Source organism: Dermacentor albipictus, chromosome 3 (genome assembly GCF_038994185.2).
Source record: "Dermacentor albipictus isolate Rhodes 1998 colony chromosome 3, USDA_Dalb.pri_finalv2, whole genome shotgun sequence".
Taxonomy (NCBI): Eukaryota; Metazoa; Arthropoda; class Arachnida; order Ixodida; family Ixodidae; genus Dermacentor; species Dermacentor albipictus.
Genome location: NC_091823.1, coordinates 41,691,835 through 41,711,096, shown reverse-complemented (window position 1 = coordinate 41,711,096; position 19,262 = coordinate 41,691,835). Strand labels below are relative to the sequence as shown.

Sequence of the window (19,262 nt, the reverse complement as noted above, 5' to 3'; positions counted from 1 at the left end):
AGGGGCCCTTTCTCGGTGCCTGTCACGTGACATCGATGGAAGGAAGATCCCGCCCACACTTGTAGCGAGCCTATTTAAGGAGCTCCGAAATGTACTTTGAGATACTTCATTCTCTTCTCATTTTCTTTCATCTACCTTTCAATAAACCGTGCAAGTTTCGCACTAGCAAATCGTCTCGCCCTTGCTTGGTCGCCATGGTCTACCGGATGCCTGCAGTCCGCCGACAACGCCATGCTACCCAAGAAGTAATGTCGGTCGAGCTTCGATAGGCAGGCGCCGCTATTTCTCGGCAGCAGTACGGTACGCTACGCTGAAGTACGCAACGCCCCGTGCAGATTAGTCAACCGGACAATATATCTGGTTGACCTCTCTGCCTTTCACAGCTTATTTACTCTCTCTGTATACATGGCTACCAGGCCCCGCAATAGCCAACGATGATGAAAAGACTACCCACTGAATTCATTGCGCAGTTTGCTCAAGTATCAGCGTGCAAGACGTTCATTTAAAAGCACCACATATCCAGTGCATTTGTGGCGCAACCTGCTAATGCATTGGCTTGCTGTGCTTGAGGAACGCTTGTTACGTGGGCTCGACTCTGCGCAGTGTCGGAGAACGTTAAGGGATATTTTGCGTCATTGCAGAGCGGCACATTCCCGATTACACAAAGCTGGTTACCCAAGTTGGTGTCAAATACGCTCATTGAAATGCGGCACACACTAACTGCCACATACCCAGCGACTAAAGTTGACATGGAACAGGTTCACTGAAGACCGACAGAGGCCGAGTGGCACACACCCATTCGTCCAAGTCAGCGTCAAGAAGTTTCTCGAAAAGTGGTACTTCGCCCAGTACAACATCTACTGTGACTCTATAATTATCCTTCTGTCATCAAATGTTATATCTCTCACGCTTTACGCCTGAACTGCATCGACAATATGTTAGCATGGTTTCGTGGTTTTCGAAGTGAAGTCGCAAGTTTGGGCTGTTGAGGATAAGTTCTCAAAACACACTTGTTTGAGTCCTTTGTTTTTGTTTTACGTCCCTTTATATGAATGTTAATGGTTGCTTATTTATAAACTATTGTCTAGACGCGAGCATAATCTCTCCAGGTGTTCTGACGTCACGAAGAGTTAGCTGAACTTGAAGCCCTTCGTTCGTTTTCAACTCTTGTTATTTCCACGGCTTGGTCTACTCACGATAACAAAGGAGTTTGTGCTCAAACAAAAGTGTTTGTCCAGAAGTATAATATACCAGTCTAGCTCAACTTAACTTTCCAACTTAATTAGCTATACTTAAGCCACAAAGGATGGCTAACCCTTTTGGCCTTTTTGTGCTTTTTTTGTAAATGACTAATTATATTTCTGTAAAGTAACCGACGTAGGAATTCGCATTATTTGCTTTTTAAATTTTAAGTTGTTCGCAGACGCTTTCATTCACGTAAAAGACAGAATTGAATCCCTACAATTTTGTTCAGTCCTCGGCGAAGCTGTTGGTAGCATTTTACATCGCCTGTGAATCAGCAATATCTGTGTGTAAGCCGAAGGCGTACCCAAAGTTTCAACAAAACAGACAAATAAATCCTTCCTCACTCCTCGATTCACGAAGTTCTGGAAGTTGCGCACGAACACGTCTTCTATAAAGTCGAGGTCTCTTATTACAACAAAGGGCACATCTCCATTGAAGAACCTGCGCAGTGAGGTTGTTAATACTTGTTAGTACTGTAACTAGAGAAACGCACTCGTACAATGTCGAGTTCACAGTAAATATGGCAGACATGGGGCGATATAGCTACTGCTAAATTATTTCGGCGATCATAGCGGAAAATATTTACTGCCTAACTGTTAGCTATGCACAAAAGTACAAATGAAATCGTGTTTCAATAATTCTCTGACGAAGTCATGTGACCACAAAGTGGAAGCCAGTTTCAGAGATCAGGCCAAGCTCCTGGCAGATTCTGGTTACCCGATGCGTATGCTCACCTGTGTCGCGGAGGACTTAAGCAGGAAGTGTAAAAACACATCGAATGGAAACAGTGTCTTTGCTAGAGCAAAGAAAGTTGCTGCTGTACCATACATTCATTGCATTTCACATAATCTCAGAAGAGTAGCGGCAAGATCGGCTGTGGAGGTGGTTTTCTCTGCCCCTGAGCGTCTACAAAAGCTGTGCAAACAGGTTAATGCAGAGAACAAAAGGCACGCACCTTCTATTCAACATCGCAAACAAGAATATAACCTGCACTCATAACGTTGTCTATGCCATTCCACTTTCGTGCGGAAGAACGTATGTTGGTCAAACGGGCAGATGCGTCAATGAGAGTTTAAAAGAGCATCGATATAACGTCACTAGGGTAATCTCGGGTAATTGGGTATTCATTGCCGATATTCTTCCTGCAAACCCGTTTTTGAAAGTACTTCCATTCTGTATAGGGCTAATAGCAGGCTGACAAGGGATATTGTGGAGGCCTACGAAATTGCAAAATTAGAGGAAAGGTGCGTGAGCAAGCCATCAGTATCGCTATCTTAAAAGGAGATACGATTCTTCGGTTTATCCCTGTAACCATGCAGTATATGTTTTCACCATGCCTTGAATACGTGTACGGTTCATCGACAGGCACCACTGGATGTTCTTTTTTGCTGTCAGGTTTGTTTCCGCTCGTACGGTACATATTTATCGCTGCGTGCGACAATAAAATTTATAGTTGAAAGTGAAAAAAAAGAACCGCTGTCTGTGTGTATATGTTTCTTTCTACGTCCTCGTTCAGTCGCTCTTATACACTCTACCAACGAGGGAAAATGTTTAAACATAATTCAGGTGTACTGCGCACTGCAAATAGTACATCGAACCAACGCTCATAATGCAATGAATATCGCTTGCACACGGCACAAAGCCACAGATAACATTTTTTTTTATGTGTAAACGTACACATGCGATGCATCATACAGTCATTTCTTTCCAATACAAATGGTTCAAGTGTACTGAATATATTACTGAATATGTGTTACCTTTACCAGCGTACTCGATCGTGCACTTGTAAATGTTTCTATAGCAATGGCGGTCAATTAGGGGAGCAGTGAATAAATGTACTACAGTAAAAACCACAGATTATTTTTGGCGCAAGGCGTGCTTATGACATAAGGCTTACTTCAGCCTTGTTTTGTGAGCCAATAAAGCGGGTATAAGAGAGAGACGCAACTTAATTAAATGTCCTTGGTGGGGTAAAAGGGGGTGGGTCCAGGAGACCAGCACAACCGGAGCTCTCCTCAAGCGGCGGCCAGACCTTGAGTCTTGGCCGTGTCGTCGGCGGGCCGGACTGCCCAGAGTTGGTCCTCCGGGCATACGCTGAGCAGCACAGCCTGCCACTGCTCAGGCGTGGTGATTTTAAATTTAGGGTTGGTGCTACGTTTAATGGTGTGTGTCACTGCGGGACACGCCCAGGTAATGTGTCGGAGGCCGGCGCGAGCCATCCCGCATGCTTTGCATGGTGGTGTGTAAACATCTGGGTGGATGCAACTATAAGCGAGGGTGTGGGCAATGTGGGTGTCTGTAATAATCGACATGTTGTTGACTGGCACTTATTGAGTGACTGGTCAGGAGGTGCATGGGTACTTCATTCTTGCCTTAGGGGGGTGCATGAGGATTTCACCATACGTGATCATTCGGTCTTTTGCGTGGCGGCGCCAGGAGACGACTGCCTCATCTTCAGCCTGCTAGGCTACGGGTCGTCCGGGGGGGGGGGGGGGGGGGCGCTGCTCCGATGATGGTTGACGCGCCCGACGGGCGATTTCTCAGGCAGCATCGTGAGCGGTTTCGTTCTCAGCAAGACCCGAATGGTCCGGGGTCCAGATTGACTGAACGCGGCGACGACGGAATGGGGATGGTCTTGACAGTATGCGGTTTGCTTGCGGTAAGATGAGGCCTCTGGTGAAGTTCTGGATAGCAGTCTTGGAGTCGCTAATGATGCAAGAGGCCGTAGTCGTTGCGTAGGCTAAAGCGATTGAAGCTTCTTCGCGCTCTTTGTTTTATGTGCGGCGTAGGAAGCTGGTGGTGGTACGGGTATGGTCCAGCCCCGTCACCCCAGATAGGGCCATGGCTGATAGTTGCGGGTATTGCGCTGCGTCGGCGTAACCCATATGTGTGGCTCCCTCGTAATACCTGTTAAGGTCGGCGCGCCGCTCTACATGGTAGGCAGGGTGCATATTGCGTGGTATTGGAGGGATGAGGAACGTGTCTCGGATGTCCGGGGGCCTGAGGACCTTGGCTCCGGTCTGCCTAAAGTATTGGATGTCTACGGTGCGGAGGATATGGCTCCCGGTCTTTGTTTGTGAGAGTGGATCGTAGTGTCCATTGCGTTGGGCCTAAATTAACCCATCAATGTTGCTGTGTTAGCTTGTGATTCACCGTCGATTTAGGGATGAGCAGGGCATGCTTGTATTACTTCTTTATAATAATGTTAATTCTCAGTTTCTCGGCGTTGGAGAGGCATAGGAAGGGTGTGGCGTGCACGATGCGACTTATAATAAACGCTTGTAAAATCCTATCAGGTTGTCCTGTCTCATTTCCGTGTGTTCGATGGTAAAGAGAGTGAAGTGCCTTCCTATTTGAGTAGCTTGCCTTGAGGCGTTGGATATTATCTGTGTTTTTACGGTTTTGTTGTATACGCGTGCCTTGCGCCTGTAAATTTTTTTATTTTATTATCCCACCTAATCTTCTGCCTCTCGACTGGGCCTTATACTCACTTTATAGCCTGCGATTCCTGAAGTGAATATAAGGCCCAGTCGAGAAGGACAGACGATTATGTGGGATGACGAAATTAGGAAATCTGCAGGCGCAAGCTGGAGTCAGCTAGCGCGAGGCAGTGCTAATTGGAGATTGTTGAGTGAAGCCTTCGTCCTGCAGTGGACATACAAATATGATGATGATGATGATGATGATGATGATGATGATGATGATGAAGGCCCGCATCGATATCGGTTGCTGGAGTCAGCCTTACCCAAACACGTCACCGTACTTGTCGAGCCATTTTCCTATAACCTTGTAAATTTCCTGCCAAAGATAAAAAGCGATAACAAATGTTCAGTGGGAATCGAGCTCTTGAGGCAAATTAACATTGGCAGTGAAGAAATAAAATAAGCGAATAAAAAACGCACTTTCAACTCTTATTACGCGAGCCACTTTATGGGGTGTTGAAAAAGGTTAATTGAAATAGTACCGTTCTTCCTGTTACTTTATCACTATCATTTGTCTTCTAATTTATATTAGTTTAACTGCACAAAGAAAAACACTGTACGACAAACAAATATTGTCGTTATCCTAGGAATACTTGATTCCCTTCATTCAATGACTGCGACTTTCAGTTACGAGATCACCTGGACCCCTAGATACGCTTAGGGAATTCCAGGTGATCTTGAGTAGCCTTCATAGCCCCTGGAAGATTTTGAGCATACTCTAGTGTGGCAGGAAAAAAAAAACCTGTAAGCTTACGAACAATGCTCGCGGGCTCCCCCGCCGCAATCTAAATGAGCACGCAGCAGGAGACGAAGGCTGTCTGTCCGCAGCGCCATCTATTTGCAAGCTGGGGTGGCTTGCACAAACATTTTATAATGAAAATAATGAAGGATTCAAGAACGCGTTCTTAAATTCGCTATTATTTTCGTTAATAAATGCTCGTTCAAGCCACCCCAGGACACAAAATACATGTCCCTCTTAACGAGCCCTCCACGGTGTAACCTTTTCTGACTTCAGCACTCTTACAGCTTCTTTTGTGTGTTTTTTCTTCTTCTTTTATCTCATCCGTTCACAAATCCGATATCTAGCGGAAACTACTCTCAGCAGCGCTATATGAGCTCCCTCCAGTAGCGCTTCGTTCGAGCAAATGAAGAGCGCGGCGTCGACATCATAGACACCGATTGTCGATTTACACCTCGCCCCACCGGACTCTGGCATGGCGCTGGGTACACAGTATTTGAGACAAAAGGCCGAGGAGAAAATTTATTCAAGAAGGGCAGAGAGGCCTGCCTGAGGGGCCCTCCTACTTGGACTTCGTACTGCAGTACGTATTAAATAAAATTAAAAAAAACAACCCATCCAACCTGCTATTCTCAACCGGGATAAAAGGAAGGGTGTGGGGCTCGGCCTGCATTGTTAAACGCTGCGCTGATTAGTCTCGCTAGCGGGCTTCCTGGTACTCTGCACAACAGTGCGTACTAGAACATCTGTATCTGGTTTAGTGGCGCCACGCTTCCGAAATTAGGTGCAGTACTATTCAACAAACTATGCATGTTATTGCATGATATGAGCCCATCACAAAACCGTCGGTGCTTTTGAGCATACAATCCAAGTATTATCTGTGCGCTTGCACAAAGCGGCTCTGGCGTAGTGGGATAAACTAAATAGCCTTAAAACGTGAGAACGTTGGTCCGAACGCAGGCCAGGTAACTTCGTTTACCTCGCACCGTGCAGCGTCTGAGTCAAGTAGTTACAATGGAAGGAACGCAAATCGGCGCATTTCCTAGTTTGTAACAGCTGTTCGCAGCAAAGGGAAAGTTTTCGGGCAGACAAAACTACAGTTTATCAACAGTCGCATAGTTTGGAAGGTAAGGAAACATCTAGGAATGAATTAAACATCACTGCTACAAAACGACCATTTTATCTTCATGATTATGGTTCTGATTAAGGGGTATGGTCTCATTAATTTCAATTTGTTTTCTTGTTTGCGCGAAAAGCTTCATACATATGTATTTTAGTAGCATGGCGTAAGTTTATTTGTGCATACGTATTGCTATTTCTTTAATTCTTTAGTGATTCTTGGTGTACTTTTCTATGTTTCTAAAATTGTACAAGTTCCAGCACTGCCTGCCTGCTCAACATTAGGTTTGTAGAGTCGTCGAGCTGTCCTGGCGTAGCTTTTTTCTGCAACCCCTCCATCTATATTGTAAGATTGGAAAACGAAATCGAATTGAATTAAACTTATCCAAAGTTACAGCTCCGCAAGCATCACGTATTGAACACTGAAATGTATTACTCTATGAGAATCTTGCCAGGACGAGAGTCAACTATAGAATTCGTTCTAGAATTAGTGCTAGTTGGGCTCGTCGTAATGAAGTTATTCTAACTAATGCGCGAAGGGTACGAGGACACAAACATAAAAATAGCGACACGGATGCAGCGCTACGTCATTGTCATTATTTCTCTGTTTGTGTCCTCGTTTCCTTTCGCCGTGGTTGCTCAGTGGCTATGGTGTTGGGCTGCTGAGCACGAGGTCGCGGGATCGAATCCCGGCCACGGCGGCCGCATTTCGATGGGGGCGAAATGCGAAAACACCCGTGTACTTAGATTTAGGTGCACGTTAAAGAACCCCAGGTGGTCAAAATTTCCGGAGTCCTCCACTACGGCGTGCCTCATAATCAGAAAGTGGTTTTGGCACGTAAAACCCCAAATATTATTATTATTTCCTTTCGAATTATTTACAATGAACAATCGACTAATATCCAGCCGAGGAATAAATCGGTGCCTTGTTTCATCGCAGATGCCACAAATTAAGTTTGCGTTGTATTTGTAGGCTGTTTTTCGAGGTCGAAAAAAAAAAGAACTTTATACAGTGAGCAATGACGAGCAAAGTCACTCAGCAGTTCCTGAATAACTGTCAGATAGCTATGTGGTAAAGTGTGCCATGAACACTGTCGACGCAAACGTACGTAGCGGTACCCTCAAACAGACTTAACCGTCTTTGCAGACTTGATATTAAAGTCGACTGAAATATAAAACAAAAAATGATAGCATATAAATGTGATCCCAGAACTTACCATAGAATGGTATTCTCTGATGTTTCCCCAGATCAAGTTTGGTTTTGGTCCCGGGATGCCCAACTCCTTGAAGTAGTTAAAGTGCCGCCGCCGCCAACTTTAAGGAAAGAAGGTGAGCTCTGTTTATTCACAGGAGCGCTTTGTGATGCAACAAAAATGTGCCATTAGTAACTATAATCCCGAGCTTGAAGCTTCGAATTGAAGGATCTATAGCTCAGCTCAGCACCCTTATTCTAGATGACAGAAGTTCTTGTCTCATCTGTATACATTTCATTTTGTTATATTGATACAGCAGATCAGCAGATTCGACATTATATAAGGCCAAGAAACAATTGTCGTAGAAACCAGCAATTGAGTGTGACGTGTGTAGATGATTGGGGAGCAGTCTTGCTTATGTATGGTTCATGTGTGTACACTTATATGTGCTACTGAACTGCAACGAACGCACATATCAGCTGCACTGATTGTGTAACACGCACGAACATGCAATGAAGATTGTAGTGCATGTCGCTGCGATACTCTTCACACAGTGTACATATATAATGTAAGCAGTGTAATGCCAGGAAGGTTAACCAGAGGCTCTTTCCCGTTGGCTACTCTGTACTGGGGAAGGGGGAAAGCGGTGCGAAAAATGAGAGCAGAAGAAAAGAAAAAGAGTACAGAACTGCCAATGTGGAGGCTGTCACACAGTCGGGGAAGGCGTTACAATCGTAGATTCATTGTATGATCAAAAGAAAACTGCTAGCGGAGATGCAGGAAGGTTAACGAGGCAAAGTCCGATTGGCTACCCTGCACTGAGGAAGGGGCAAAGTGTAATGAGAAATGAAAGGAGGATAGAGAAAAAAATTGATAGCAAGCACAAGCACGCGGTCGTCTTACAATTTATCCCAAACGGTAACATATGGGCTATTGGATTTCAAGAAGTGCAGCAAAGATTTTGTAGCTTTGTGCATCCTAGGTGCGCGAGACCACGCCAGAATATACTCCCGTGGGAAAGGTGCATCAAAATGCCCAAAGCGAAGCGTAGAACAGTCCTGGATAAATATTACGAAGGGTGTACTCGCAAACGAGGTGCTTCAAGGTTTTTTTCTTAACCACGTGTTGCATCTTTAAAAAATAAAGAAAAGGCAACATCTATGCCCTGGCGACGCATTTAAGAGTGGCTCGCGTCGAGTAAGAACGGCTGAAGGTCGACATTTTATGTATCGCCGCATCGCGTGTACAGCCTCCCGCGTTTTTAGCTATATCACGCGAGCGTCCATCACGCGTCATTTTAGGGCCTTAAACGACGATGATCAGTGAGACCGGCAGAAGTACACTCAGGTGCACTAAGCACTCTTCTGTGCAAGGGTCGTCTAATACGATGTTCCCTTAAGGACGACGCACGAGAATACTGAAGTGTTCTCGCGCGATATAGCTAAAAATGCGGGACGCTGTACATGCGCCGGTTTATGTAATCTGCTTACTCTCACTTTGACATCACGTCACGAGCAATAACGTCGTGGCGCCGCATTGTATTTGCTCTCGACAGCGTCATCGAGTGTGATGTGTTCTTGCTTGCACGTGCGCTCTGACACCACGCTTGTTAATTTAGTTAGTAAGCGAATGCTTACAACGAGGCGTTCTATTCTGGCGGATGCTGCGTATGGCGTGACCGCACGAGCTCTCTCTTGAATACCATCTGCGATGCGGACAGCGTAGGCATCTAGGCGCAACGAGGGCCGACAGCTTCGTGTGCGCTACAGCAATCATAAGCTTGCGAGTCACCCGAGTTCATGACGGGCAACGTCACTATAACTTTTTTGCGACAGCTAGCAGCTGTCCACTGGACAAGCGCCTCTGTCGCGCGGACTTTCGAATAAACAGGGTACCCGGTTCACTCATCATGTTAGGCTGAGTCATAATATTGTTGCGCTTAAAGTTTACAACGAACATTCGCGGGTGCAGGGCCACAAATCGCCTACATCCGGTTGTAGAAGAGGTCAACATACTGATGGCTTGCGATTTTATGCTGAAAGGTCTCTATACTGAGCTGCCACGGCTATATTTATGCTATGTCGCCCCAGCTATATTTCGCCAAGACTACAAAAATTATGGCGCTACACTATGCCAGACGCGACTAACGACTTGTTGGCCATTTATGGATAAAGTCATTATTATTGAAGGAAAGTTTGCTTCACCTAGCTCATCATGGTTTCGCTCCATTGGTTGGTCGGCCGGTCAGTTGGTGGGTCGGTCAGTCAGTATGTTGAAGGGTATATTATGCATATGATAATGCACTTGCACGAGATAAAAGCACCAGCAAACCGGCCTATACAGGTGTCCCACATAACTTGGGACAAGAGCTTAAAAATGAAATCGCGTGGGAAGCGAATTGAACCGAACGCAAACTATTCGCAATAGCTATATTAAGTGAGACACTTTCTTGTTTTCCCCATAACTCACTAAATAATTAAGAACACGACTTACCCGAATCACCTACAAGTATACACAGATGGCTCTGTCAAAGCAGACGAAGACCGCTGCGCAGCAGCATTCTATATTCTCTCTCTAAGATATACGTGATCTGGCCTTATGGACTTTACAGCCTCGTCGACAGTTATGGAAGGCGTAGCAATAGCTTCTGCTCGGCGCAAATTAAATACTTTGCCTCCGCAGAATGTGTTTGTCCTTACGGACTCAAAGGCCCCGTTACAACAACTATACCGTGATCTGCCATCCCGCAAATTCCCACGCAGATCCCTAGCCATCGCGAAAGAACTCAACAACAAAGGCTTCAGAGTAAAGTTTCAGTGGATTCCCTTTCACATTGGTATTTCAAGCAACGAAAAAGCTGATCGGCTTGCATACGCAGCGCTCTATTATCCTCCCAAAGTCAAGGCTGCAAAGAGTAATCAAGTGAAAAAATCTTCCATTCGAAATCGCTTTGGGTCGCTTCGGGTTCCACCGCATAAGCCCTGCGTAACCAAGAGATTTCACCGAAAGGAAGCCTCACTTCTCTATCGAATAAGGACAGGATCTGCTAGTACACAAGCCTGGTTATTTAAGGTGGGGCGAATCGATCCTCCGAACTGTACGGCGTGCAACGAGACAGGAGACATTGAGCACTTTTTGTGGTCCTGCCAGAAATTCCAAGATGAAAGGGACGCTCTCCTGAAGAATCTGCCAAAAATAAAAAAGGACCTTCCGCATGCGTGCATGCACCACCTTATATTTCCAGAGGGATCAGTTATAGCCCGCAAAGACACTTCACGTCTCCTTATCGAATCCTTAAGGGAGACTGGTTTGATGGAAATATGGTGAAACCCTTCAGCGGTATTGTGCGAGACGCTCGGGCGAAGCAATTGCCGGCCTTGATCGCCAGGCTAAACTCGCATGTCGCTACAATTCACCACCACCACCACCACCACCACCACAAGATTAATTACTCAATTTTTGATTATTGGCTGAGGACCCAAAGTATGATACGCAGATTTGTAGAGCCCCTTTAGAAACCACTGATCGAGTTATTGCCTTTATGATACGTTTCAGGTAGTCATTTCTTCCTGGTTGCAAAGAAAGCCCGCGAAATATGAAAAAAGAAAAACGTGACGGAGCACTAGCGCAGTGGTATCGTGCTGCTCTCAAGCGTGCGTCGCAAGAACTCCCGAGAGAAATCTCGGAAGTTCTTGCTACGGAATGTTACGTTTAAGTGTTACGCCCATGGTTGCTCAGCGGCTTTCGCGTTGCGCTGCTGAACACGAGGTCGCGGGATCAAATCCCGAGTGCAGCGGCAGCATCTTTAAGGGGGCTAAATGCAGAAACGCCTGCGTACCTTACGGTGGGTGGAACTTAAAGAACTCTACATGGTCAAAATTACTCCGGAGTTCCCACCTACGGCGTGCCACTTAACCAGATCGTTATTTTGGTACGCAATACCCCGGAAAATTATATATATATATATATATATATATATATATATATATATATATATATATATATATATATATATATATATATATATATATATATATATATATATATATATATATATATATATATATATATATATATGGTTGCTACTAGGGTCCTTCAATACGTTTCATCTGGTCAGGAAACTTCCGCGCAAGAGGCTATGGGGGAGCTTCATATAGCGCCCGCACTGGACGCACCGCGGCGCTGGCGCAAGTAGAACCTCATGATTCGCGGCAATGCAAAAGAAACCGGCCATGTGTAACTACTTAAGAGGAAAAAAACGAAAACAGGAAAGAAAATGGTTATGATAACTCAAAGGGAAGCTCATCACTTCTTGGAGCGAGATCAGGATGCCTTAGTTCACGCACCTATAAAACGAGCTATAAGAGGGAAGAAGAAGCATGTGCTTGCTGTGGTAAAGCTAGGGGAACGACTAAGCATGATTTATTAGAATGTGAATATTCTAATAAAATGTTTGTTAGAATGTGAATCGACCCAGCGGTCGATTTGGCACCACTGGCCTCCTTGAAGCTCTTGGGTTCAAGGAGACCGGGGGGAAATTAAACATGTCCGGAATACAGATCAGTAAGATGCTACTGGAAGATTGGTGGAAGACAAGTAGGGAAACGACCGAGAAGCGGAGACGTACGAAAACAAAGTTCACAAAAGGGGGGTCAGAAAGTTTGGTTGTGGGAATTCTTCGCGTGGTATTATTTTCTTTTTCTTTTTTTGTAACCTAGGTAGAACATTAGGCAGCATAATAACAAGAGTTTGGTGGTGCAGTCCACCGCCCCGTGCCAAAGGGGACGCTCATAACATCCATCCATCCATTGGTGGACTGGAGCAGACGCCGAACGGACGCCACAGGCAACGGCGTAATAACGGGGGGGGAGGGGGGGTCATATACGTCTGAAGACCCCCCTCTTTCCGCCGGCTTAACTGGACGCAAATGGTAAAGAATGTTCCAGTAACAAGCAGCCCCAGCTCATGTACCCTACGTACCAAATGTGTAGTGCCGCAGAATAGTAGGCTGCAACTTTAGCAAATCCTACGTAATAATTGCACGAAGGTGCGGGCTAAAAAATTTAATTAGCTAAATGGTTTCTGTGTCTTCAGTATGTATACAGTGATTAATTTATCAGTTTTATATCATTTGTATTATTCTTGTATCAGGTTCGCGGTGTCGAATAATAACACTTTCTCCTAATCTTAGCTAACCGTCTCTTTATCATTTTTTGTTGTGTGACTTCATGTTAAAAATACAGTGTCATGTTTCAGCTGCATGGAATGCTCTAAAAAGGTGACTTTTGTGAGGTTATTTTCCGATATTCTATCAGGTTATATGTCTTTGTGACCACTAGGAGCTCGGTATCGTGCAAAATAGGGCAGATAATTAATAAGGATATCTTAAATTACTGCTTAATTAGCAGTTACAAAGGAAACGTTGCAATTCAGGAATTGAGGACCCAAAGTCATATTGTTAACAAAAATTTCTTCTCTAATCAAAATCGTCTTAAGTGCTAGAGCCTGCAGTACTTCGGCACTGCGGGCGGCCCAGTATGGCAGTACTAGAAGAAATATGAAGTGTTGCACCAGTGACGTCGATATCTTCATCCTCTCTATTGCGAGTGGAAGCAAACAGTAGCGCAAGCTTCTACTGGCGTGGGCTTCATCGCGGCCTTCTCTCTCTCTCTCTTTCTTTTTTTTCATGGTGACGCCAGGAGTCGACGCTAAGCCTTCTCTATTCCGTTCCCTATCTTGTGGTAGTGCCGCAGCTCGGCGAATCACGTTTGCCAATAGCAGCAAATAAAAAAAAAGGCTTTATGGATCAGAACGACGAGAACTCTTAATGGTCATAGCATTGGAGGGAGGAGGAGGAAAGAGAAAAGAAGAAGGCAGGGAGGTTAACCAGAATAACGTCTGGTTGGGTAACCTTGGCGTGCGCGCAGCAGGGAAGCAGGTGGCGTTTTCTAATAGAGTTGGAAGATCAACGTCACTGATATGCTGTTTAATTTCCGTTTGGGTTCAGGGCTGGCCACAGCCAAAATACACCCCGGCGTAGTACCTACGGCGGTTTTTGTGAAGTTGTTGTTGGCCAACCTATCATTATCGGGCTTCAATTCCGCAACTGCAATTTCGCCTCTAAAATGGCTAATTAAAATTTTGTTAAAATATTTTTGTTACTTGTGAGCCATATTTTCCATGGTGCTCCATCTGAATTGGCTGCCAAGCCTTGCAGTCTGAAAGCAGATGTGCAAATGCGCTTCTCACAAGTTGTCGCTGCAGCAGCCTGTGTTATCTGGCGCAGAAAATAAAACAGCCTGTATACCTGCTACATTCGCGGCCTCTAGGAACGAAAGGGAAAGGGGGGGGGACATGCGCGGTATCCAAGGTGGCTGTGCTGGTGCTGAAACATCACTCCCCCCCCGCCCACTCCCCTCCGCTCACCGGACATTTGCGATATCCTCGCCTTTCTGACTACAGCTGGGTAGGGGGGGGGGGGGTTGACAGTAGACCTAGCTAGGCCACTGGCTACACTCGTTCAGGGCGTACGCTAGCTGTGGCGTAAGGTTCGACTGCCTGTACCGGTGTGTGAATATTGTCGACACGACGTGCAAGTCCCCGCCTTGTTTCTGTAGAGTGTAGAAACTGGAGAAACCTAAACGCGAATAATTTCGAAACAACTACGACACCCTGTCTCATTTCCAGATTCAACGGTGTTCGCAACAGCAGCTTAATTCATAATCCAAATTGCAAACTTGGACTACTCCATCGTTAGAAACCGACTATAGAGCAAGTTGACGTCGTACCTCTGTATAATTGCGCGTCAAGAAAAACCTGCGTAGCAAGCTAACCACGCTAACCAGCTGATTTACTAACGAAACAAATTGGCAATTACTGCAATAATTATCACTCTAATAATTAACTAACTTACTCGTCTAACAACTACATTATGTAACTAAACGCAATAATAACTAACGTAACAAACTACAGTAACGAAACCAACTCAACCAATTATTTAATAATAACTAAGTAATACACCAACTAAACTAGCTAAATAAGTAAGGTAGCTAAATAAAGTAATTAACTAATCAAAGTAAGAAAGCTAACCAACTGATTAACAAAGTTATTTAACTGAAATAACAAAATTATTCACTATGAACATACCTAACTACAGTAACTAAGCAAACATAGCTAACTTACTAACTAATCAACTACTTAATAGCTAACACAGTAAACTGGCTAACCAAATATACCTGACCTATCCAACAACTAGACAAAGTGAATATAAAGACAGTCGAATGAAACACTTTGGGCGAGGTAGGCTCTTAGGGAGGTTGAAGGCGATGTCAATAATAAAAGGGGGCCTTGTGTAACTTAAACACACATGCATCGCACATTAGATTATTTTACCAAATATTCTGGTTGCACGTTCACTCTACAAACATGCTGAAATAAACCTGCGAGAGGCGCCTTTCCTCGTGTAAGATTTGCATGCTCGCGCACCGCGGCCATCTGGCGCGGCAGGTTGTTCGCCGGTCGGATGGATGGGTATTATCAGCGTCCCCTTTATAACAGGGCGGTAGGTTGCGCCACCAAGCTCTTGTTATTATACTGCCTGATGTCCCACCTAGGCTAAAAAAAAAGAAAAAAAAATAACCTCGGTGAACTCCCACAACCAAATTTCCTGGCCCCCTGTTGTGAACTTTGCTTTTGTACGTCTCCGATTTTAGTCGTTTCCTATATACTTTTCTTCCACCAATCTTCCAATCGCATCTTACTAATCTCTAATGCGGACATGTTTACTTTTCCCCTGCTTTCGCTGAACTCAAACGCTTCAAGCAGGCCAGTGGTGCCTAAATCGACCGCTGGGTAGATGTCTTCATTTGCCTTCTACTGATGCCAGTGCCTCTGGTGCCACCTTCTGTCTCTATATAAAACTTTCCGAGAAGTTTTATGACCAGATGGAAGATATTGAATGAACCTGGTACTACGGCTGAACAAGCGCCACCTAATGCTCCGTGCAAGCTTGATCATACCGGCCCGTACAAAGTCTGTATTGGCGCAGCATCAGTTTATTGTCGTCAGTAGTTGGCTCATGTGACTGGGGCGCACGCAATATAACTTCGCGATGCTCAAGCACTGGAATGGTCGTCGGCGACGGAAGGAGTACCGGCCCCATGGGCACCCTCTGTGTATCCACCGCCCAACCATTGACAAGAAATTCAGTGTCATCGGCAAATGCATATTTAACACTAAAACGAACTCCCCGTAACTATTACATTCTCAATCATTATTAATTGGTCTGCTGCGGCTGGATTGGCAGCTATCTAAGCCCCTATCACCGTGCTTCGCGTGGGATTGTTCCGCTCCCCTTGGCAGAAGCCCTATGTGTCGGTGAAGCATAGAAAAAGAGCATCTACTGCAGAAGGCAAGGAGGGAAATAATGTATTAATGCAGATGCTTTTAAACCAAAGTAAAAGAAACATTAAGGAAATAAAAGTGAAGCAAGAATGTTTTACTGAACACGCGATTCGAACAGAGGACTTCCATGTCGCGAGGGCAATGCTTTGGCACGGCGCCACAAAAGACTAACAGAGAGCAAGCTTATTTAAGAGTATTTATCCGCGGTCGAATAGTCCAGCTTGGCTAGGGACAAATGGAACAAAGCGTGTCCTCCTCCGTTGTACTGTAGCACCTAGGGAAAGATAAATTCCGACCAAGTAGGTCTCATGCGAATCCCTGTCCACGTAGAAGGGCATGCTCAGAAATAACTATGTCGTTCCAGCTTCTTCTGCTAGGCGGCGCTAAGGGTCTCGGAAGCGCACCGCTTCTGCGCCCTTGACAGCCGTGACGGAGACTGTACGTCGAATGACGTGAAAGCGTATCCTGTGGTTGCCATATTACTTGAAGCCACGATGCAGTGCCATCATGAAAGAACGCTAAAAAGCAAAGTGCGGTAGCTTGGCTGAGTTGGTGGCCGTTTATTTCTATAGTGTTCACAGCGCCTACATACTTGAAAGGAAATAAGGGACAGGCAGTGAACGAGAGTCCCGACCTAAACAAAATTGTGCCATCAAAAACGTTTGTGTATATAAGCGAATAAAACGAAACGAAACGAAACGGAACGGAACGGAACGGAACGGAACGGAACGCAACGCAACGCAACGCAACGCAACGCAACGCAACGCAACGCAACGCAACGCAACGCAATGCAACGCAACGAAACGAAACGACACGACACGACACGAAACGAGACGAGACGAGACGAGACGAAATAAAACGAACTGAAGCGAAGCTAGCCAGCCAGCCAGCGAACAAGCAAGTGAAAGAACGAACTAGCGAAAGCTCATGACGCGATTCCCCCCTCCCTTCGCACCCCTACTACGCCCCTAACCGCAACCCAATTGCACCAAAGTTCGCGTCCTTCCTCTCGGTGCCTGTGCATGGCAAGTCCGCCCTCCAACCGCTCCAACAACCCCGAAACCGGTCGAAAGAGGGAAACAAAGCTATTCACTTTAAATATTTGTGAGTTTCATAGGTCAAAACCACTATTTTTTTATGAGGCACGCCGTTCTGGGGGACTCCGAATATATTTGGACCTCCAGGGGTTCTTTCACGTGAACCTAAATCTAAGTAGACGAGCTTTTTCTTTCTTCCTTCTTTTCTTCATATTAAAGGGCGGGGGAGGGGGACCTTTTTTTTCTCTCATTTTGCGTCCATCAAAATAAGACAGCCGCAGTCCGGCTCTATATCCTGCGATCTCGAGCAAGAGCGCTGACCTTCGAGTGATTTTATTTGCCTGAAGTGCGGAATATAGTGTCGCATGATCAAGGCGGCAGTAAAGCCCAACTACGTGAGAGCAATTTTGTGTGCGACAGCGACGAGCGACGGCTTCGAGCGACAAAACGGGCCGATGCGCGAACAGATTGCTCTTTCTGGTCTGCCGATTTCTCGGTTTTGAAAATCTAGTATTCGTCGCTCGTCGCCCTAAACTGCTATGAGCGACTAGCCAATCGCGTGATGCCCGAACAAGATGTCCGTACATTAGTGAACGAGCGAACGACCGTATTTTCATACGTGCAAGGATAAAAAGAAAACTACTGTAAGACAATCAGAAATACTTTATGCAGCTCTGTAGACCAAAATAAATCAAATTACTTTATTAGAGTCTGCGTAACGGCAGCTTCTGCGCGTATTAGCTGCCCTCATAGTGACAACACCAGGGAGGCGACACACGAAGTCGTCCTTCACGTGGTGTTCGACTATTAGCTAGAAATCGAACCCCACGCGAAGGACGACGAGTGGACGCCGCAGCCATCTCGATCGCGTCGTTTGTCGCAGCCGCGCGCCATCTTGTTTGCATGGAGTTTATTCTTCAAGCGACACTGGTGAAAAAGAAAACAAGAAAAAAGGGAAGCACATATAAGCTACACTTTCCCTCTCCCTTATTTGGTTAAGTCTCTGCGCGCATTGACCATCAGCTACATCATAAAAGCGGATGACTAATTCATTCCTTCTACAATGTGTGTGTATACATTACGGCCATAACGCGCTTTCATCCCTTTCTCCTGCCCTGCCGTAGTAGGTCATTGGCTATGGCGCCCTACTTCTGACCACAAAGTCTCGGGTTCGTCTCCCGACAGCGGCGGCAGCGTCTCGACGGGGTGGAAGAGCCCAGAATAGACGCGGACGCGTATCGTTCTTTGGGTACATATTAAAGAGGTCTATGCAGATGGTATCACTCACTCACTCACTCACTCACTCACTCACTCACTCACTCACTCACTCACTCACTCACTCACTCACTCACTCACTCACTCACTCACTCACTCACTCACTCACTCACTCACTCACTCACTCAATCAATCAATCAATCAATCAATCAATCAATCAATCAATCAATCAATCAATCAATCAATCAATCAATCAATCAATCAATCAATCAATCAATCAATCAATTCTGCTTATTGTGCCCGGCAGTCGACTGTGTACTCACATGAGCAGTGCTGTGAGCAACGAGGCGGCACAAATCAGCAAGGGCACCGTGACAAACATTGCGAGCGCTTTAGCGTCTCGAGGCCCTGTGCAGGGGCCTTTATATTACTCTCGAGGTGAGGAGGAAACGAGCACGCTTGCGCTGTCGCGTCCGCCCCGTTTTCCACCGTCAAGGTAAGCGAAGTTAGCAAGCCGACTTGACAGATGGCATAGCTCGTCTAGTTTGGTAGAGCAACGCACGGATGAGTCGAAAACACCTGCCATCCTCTCTATACACCGCACAGCGATTCAGTGCTTGCGGCAACAGAGGCATATAAAATGTACGATCTAGGGCTCCAGTGGCCACCTGCCACGCTAGAGTGGCAGCCAGTAATGAGCGGATGCGCGAACGGAACGTGTGTTCTTAGGTCTTAACAGCTATCATGCACCAATACTTAAATATACACAAATGCCATGTAGCTGGACAGAACCACGCTAGTGCTGTTTGCTGTCACTTGGAGATATTCA

At 45.7% G+C, this 19,262-nt stretch overlaps 1 protein-coding gene across 1 annotated transcript in view; it reads right to left on the bottom strand.

Annotated features, from left to right (window-relative positions):
• Positions 1-18,815, bottom strand: part of LOC135902504 (cytochrome P450 3A14-like) — a 43,966-nt gene extending 25,151 nt beyond the window's left edge. Inside the window, exons 1-4 of the mRNA XM_070535393.1 lie at positions 18,757-18,815; positions 7,803-7,899; positions 4,991-5,043; positions 1,590-1,686 (exon numbers count right to left, since the gene is read on the bottom strand). Of these exons, the coding sequence (XP_070391494.1) occupies positions 1,590-1,686; positions 4,991-5,043; positions 7,803-7,899; positions 18,757-18,815 (306 nt within the window). The remainder of the gene's footprint in view (positions 1-1,589; positions 1,687-4,990; positions 5,044-7,802; positions 7,900-18,756) is intronic.
• Between the last annotated feature and the right edge of the window lie 447 nt (positions 18,816-19,262).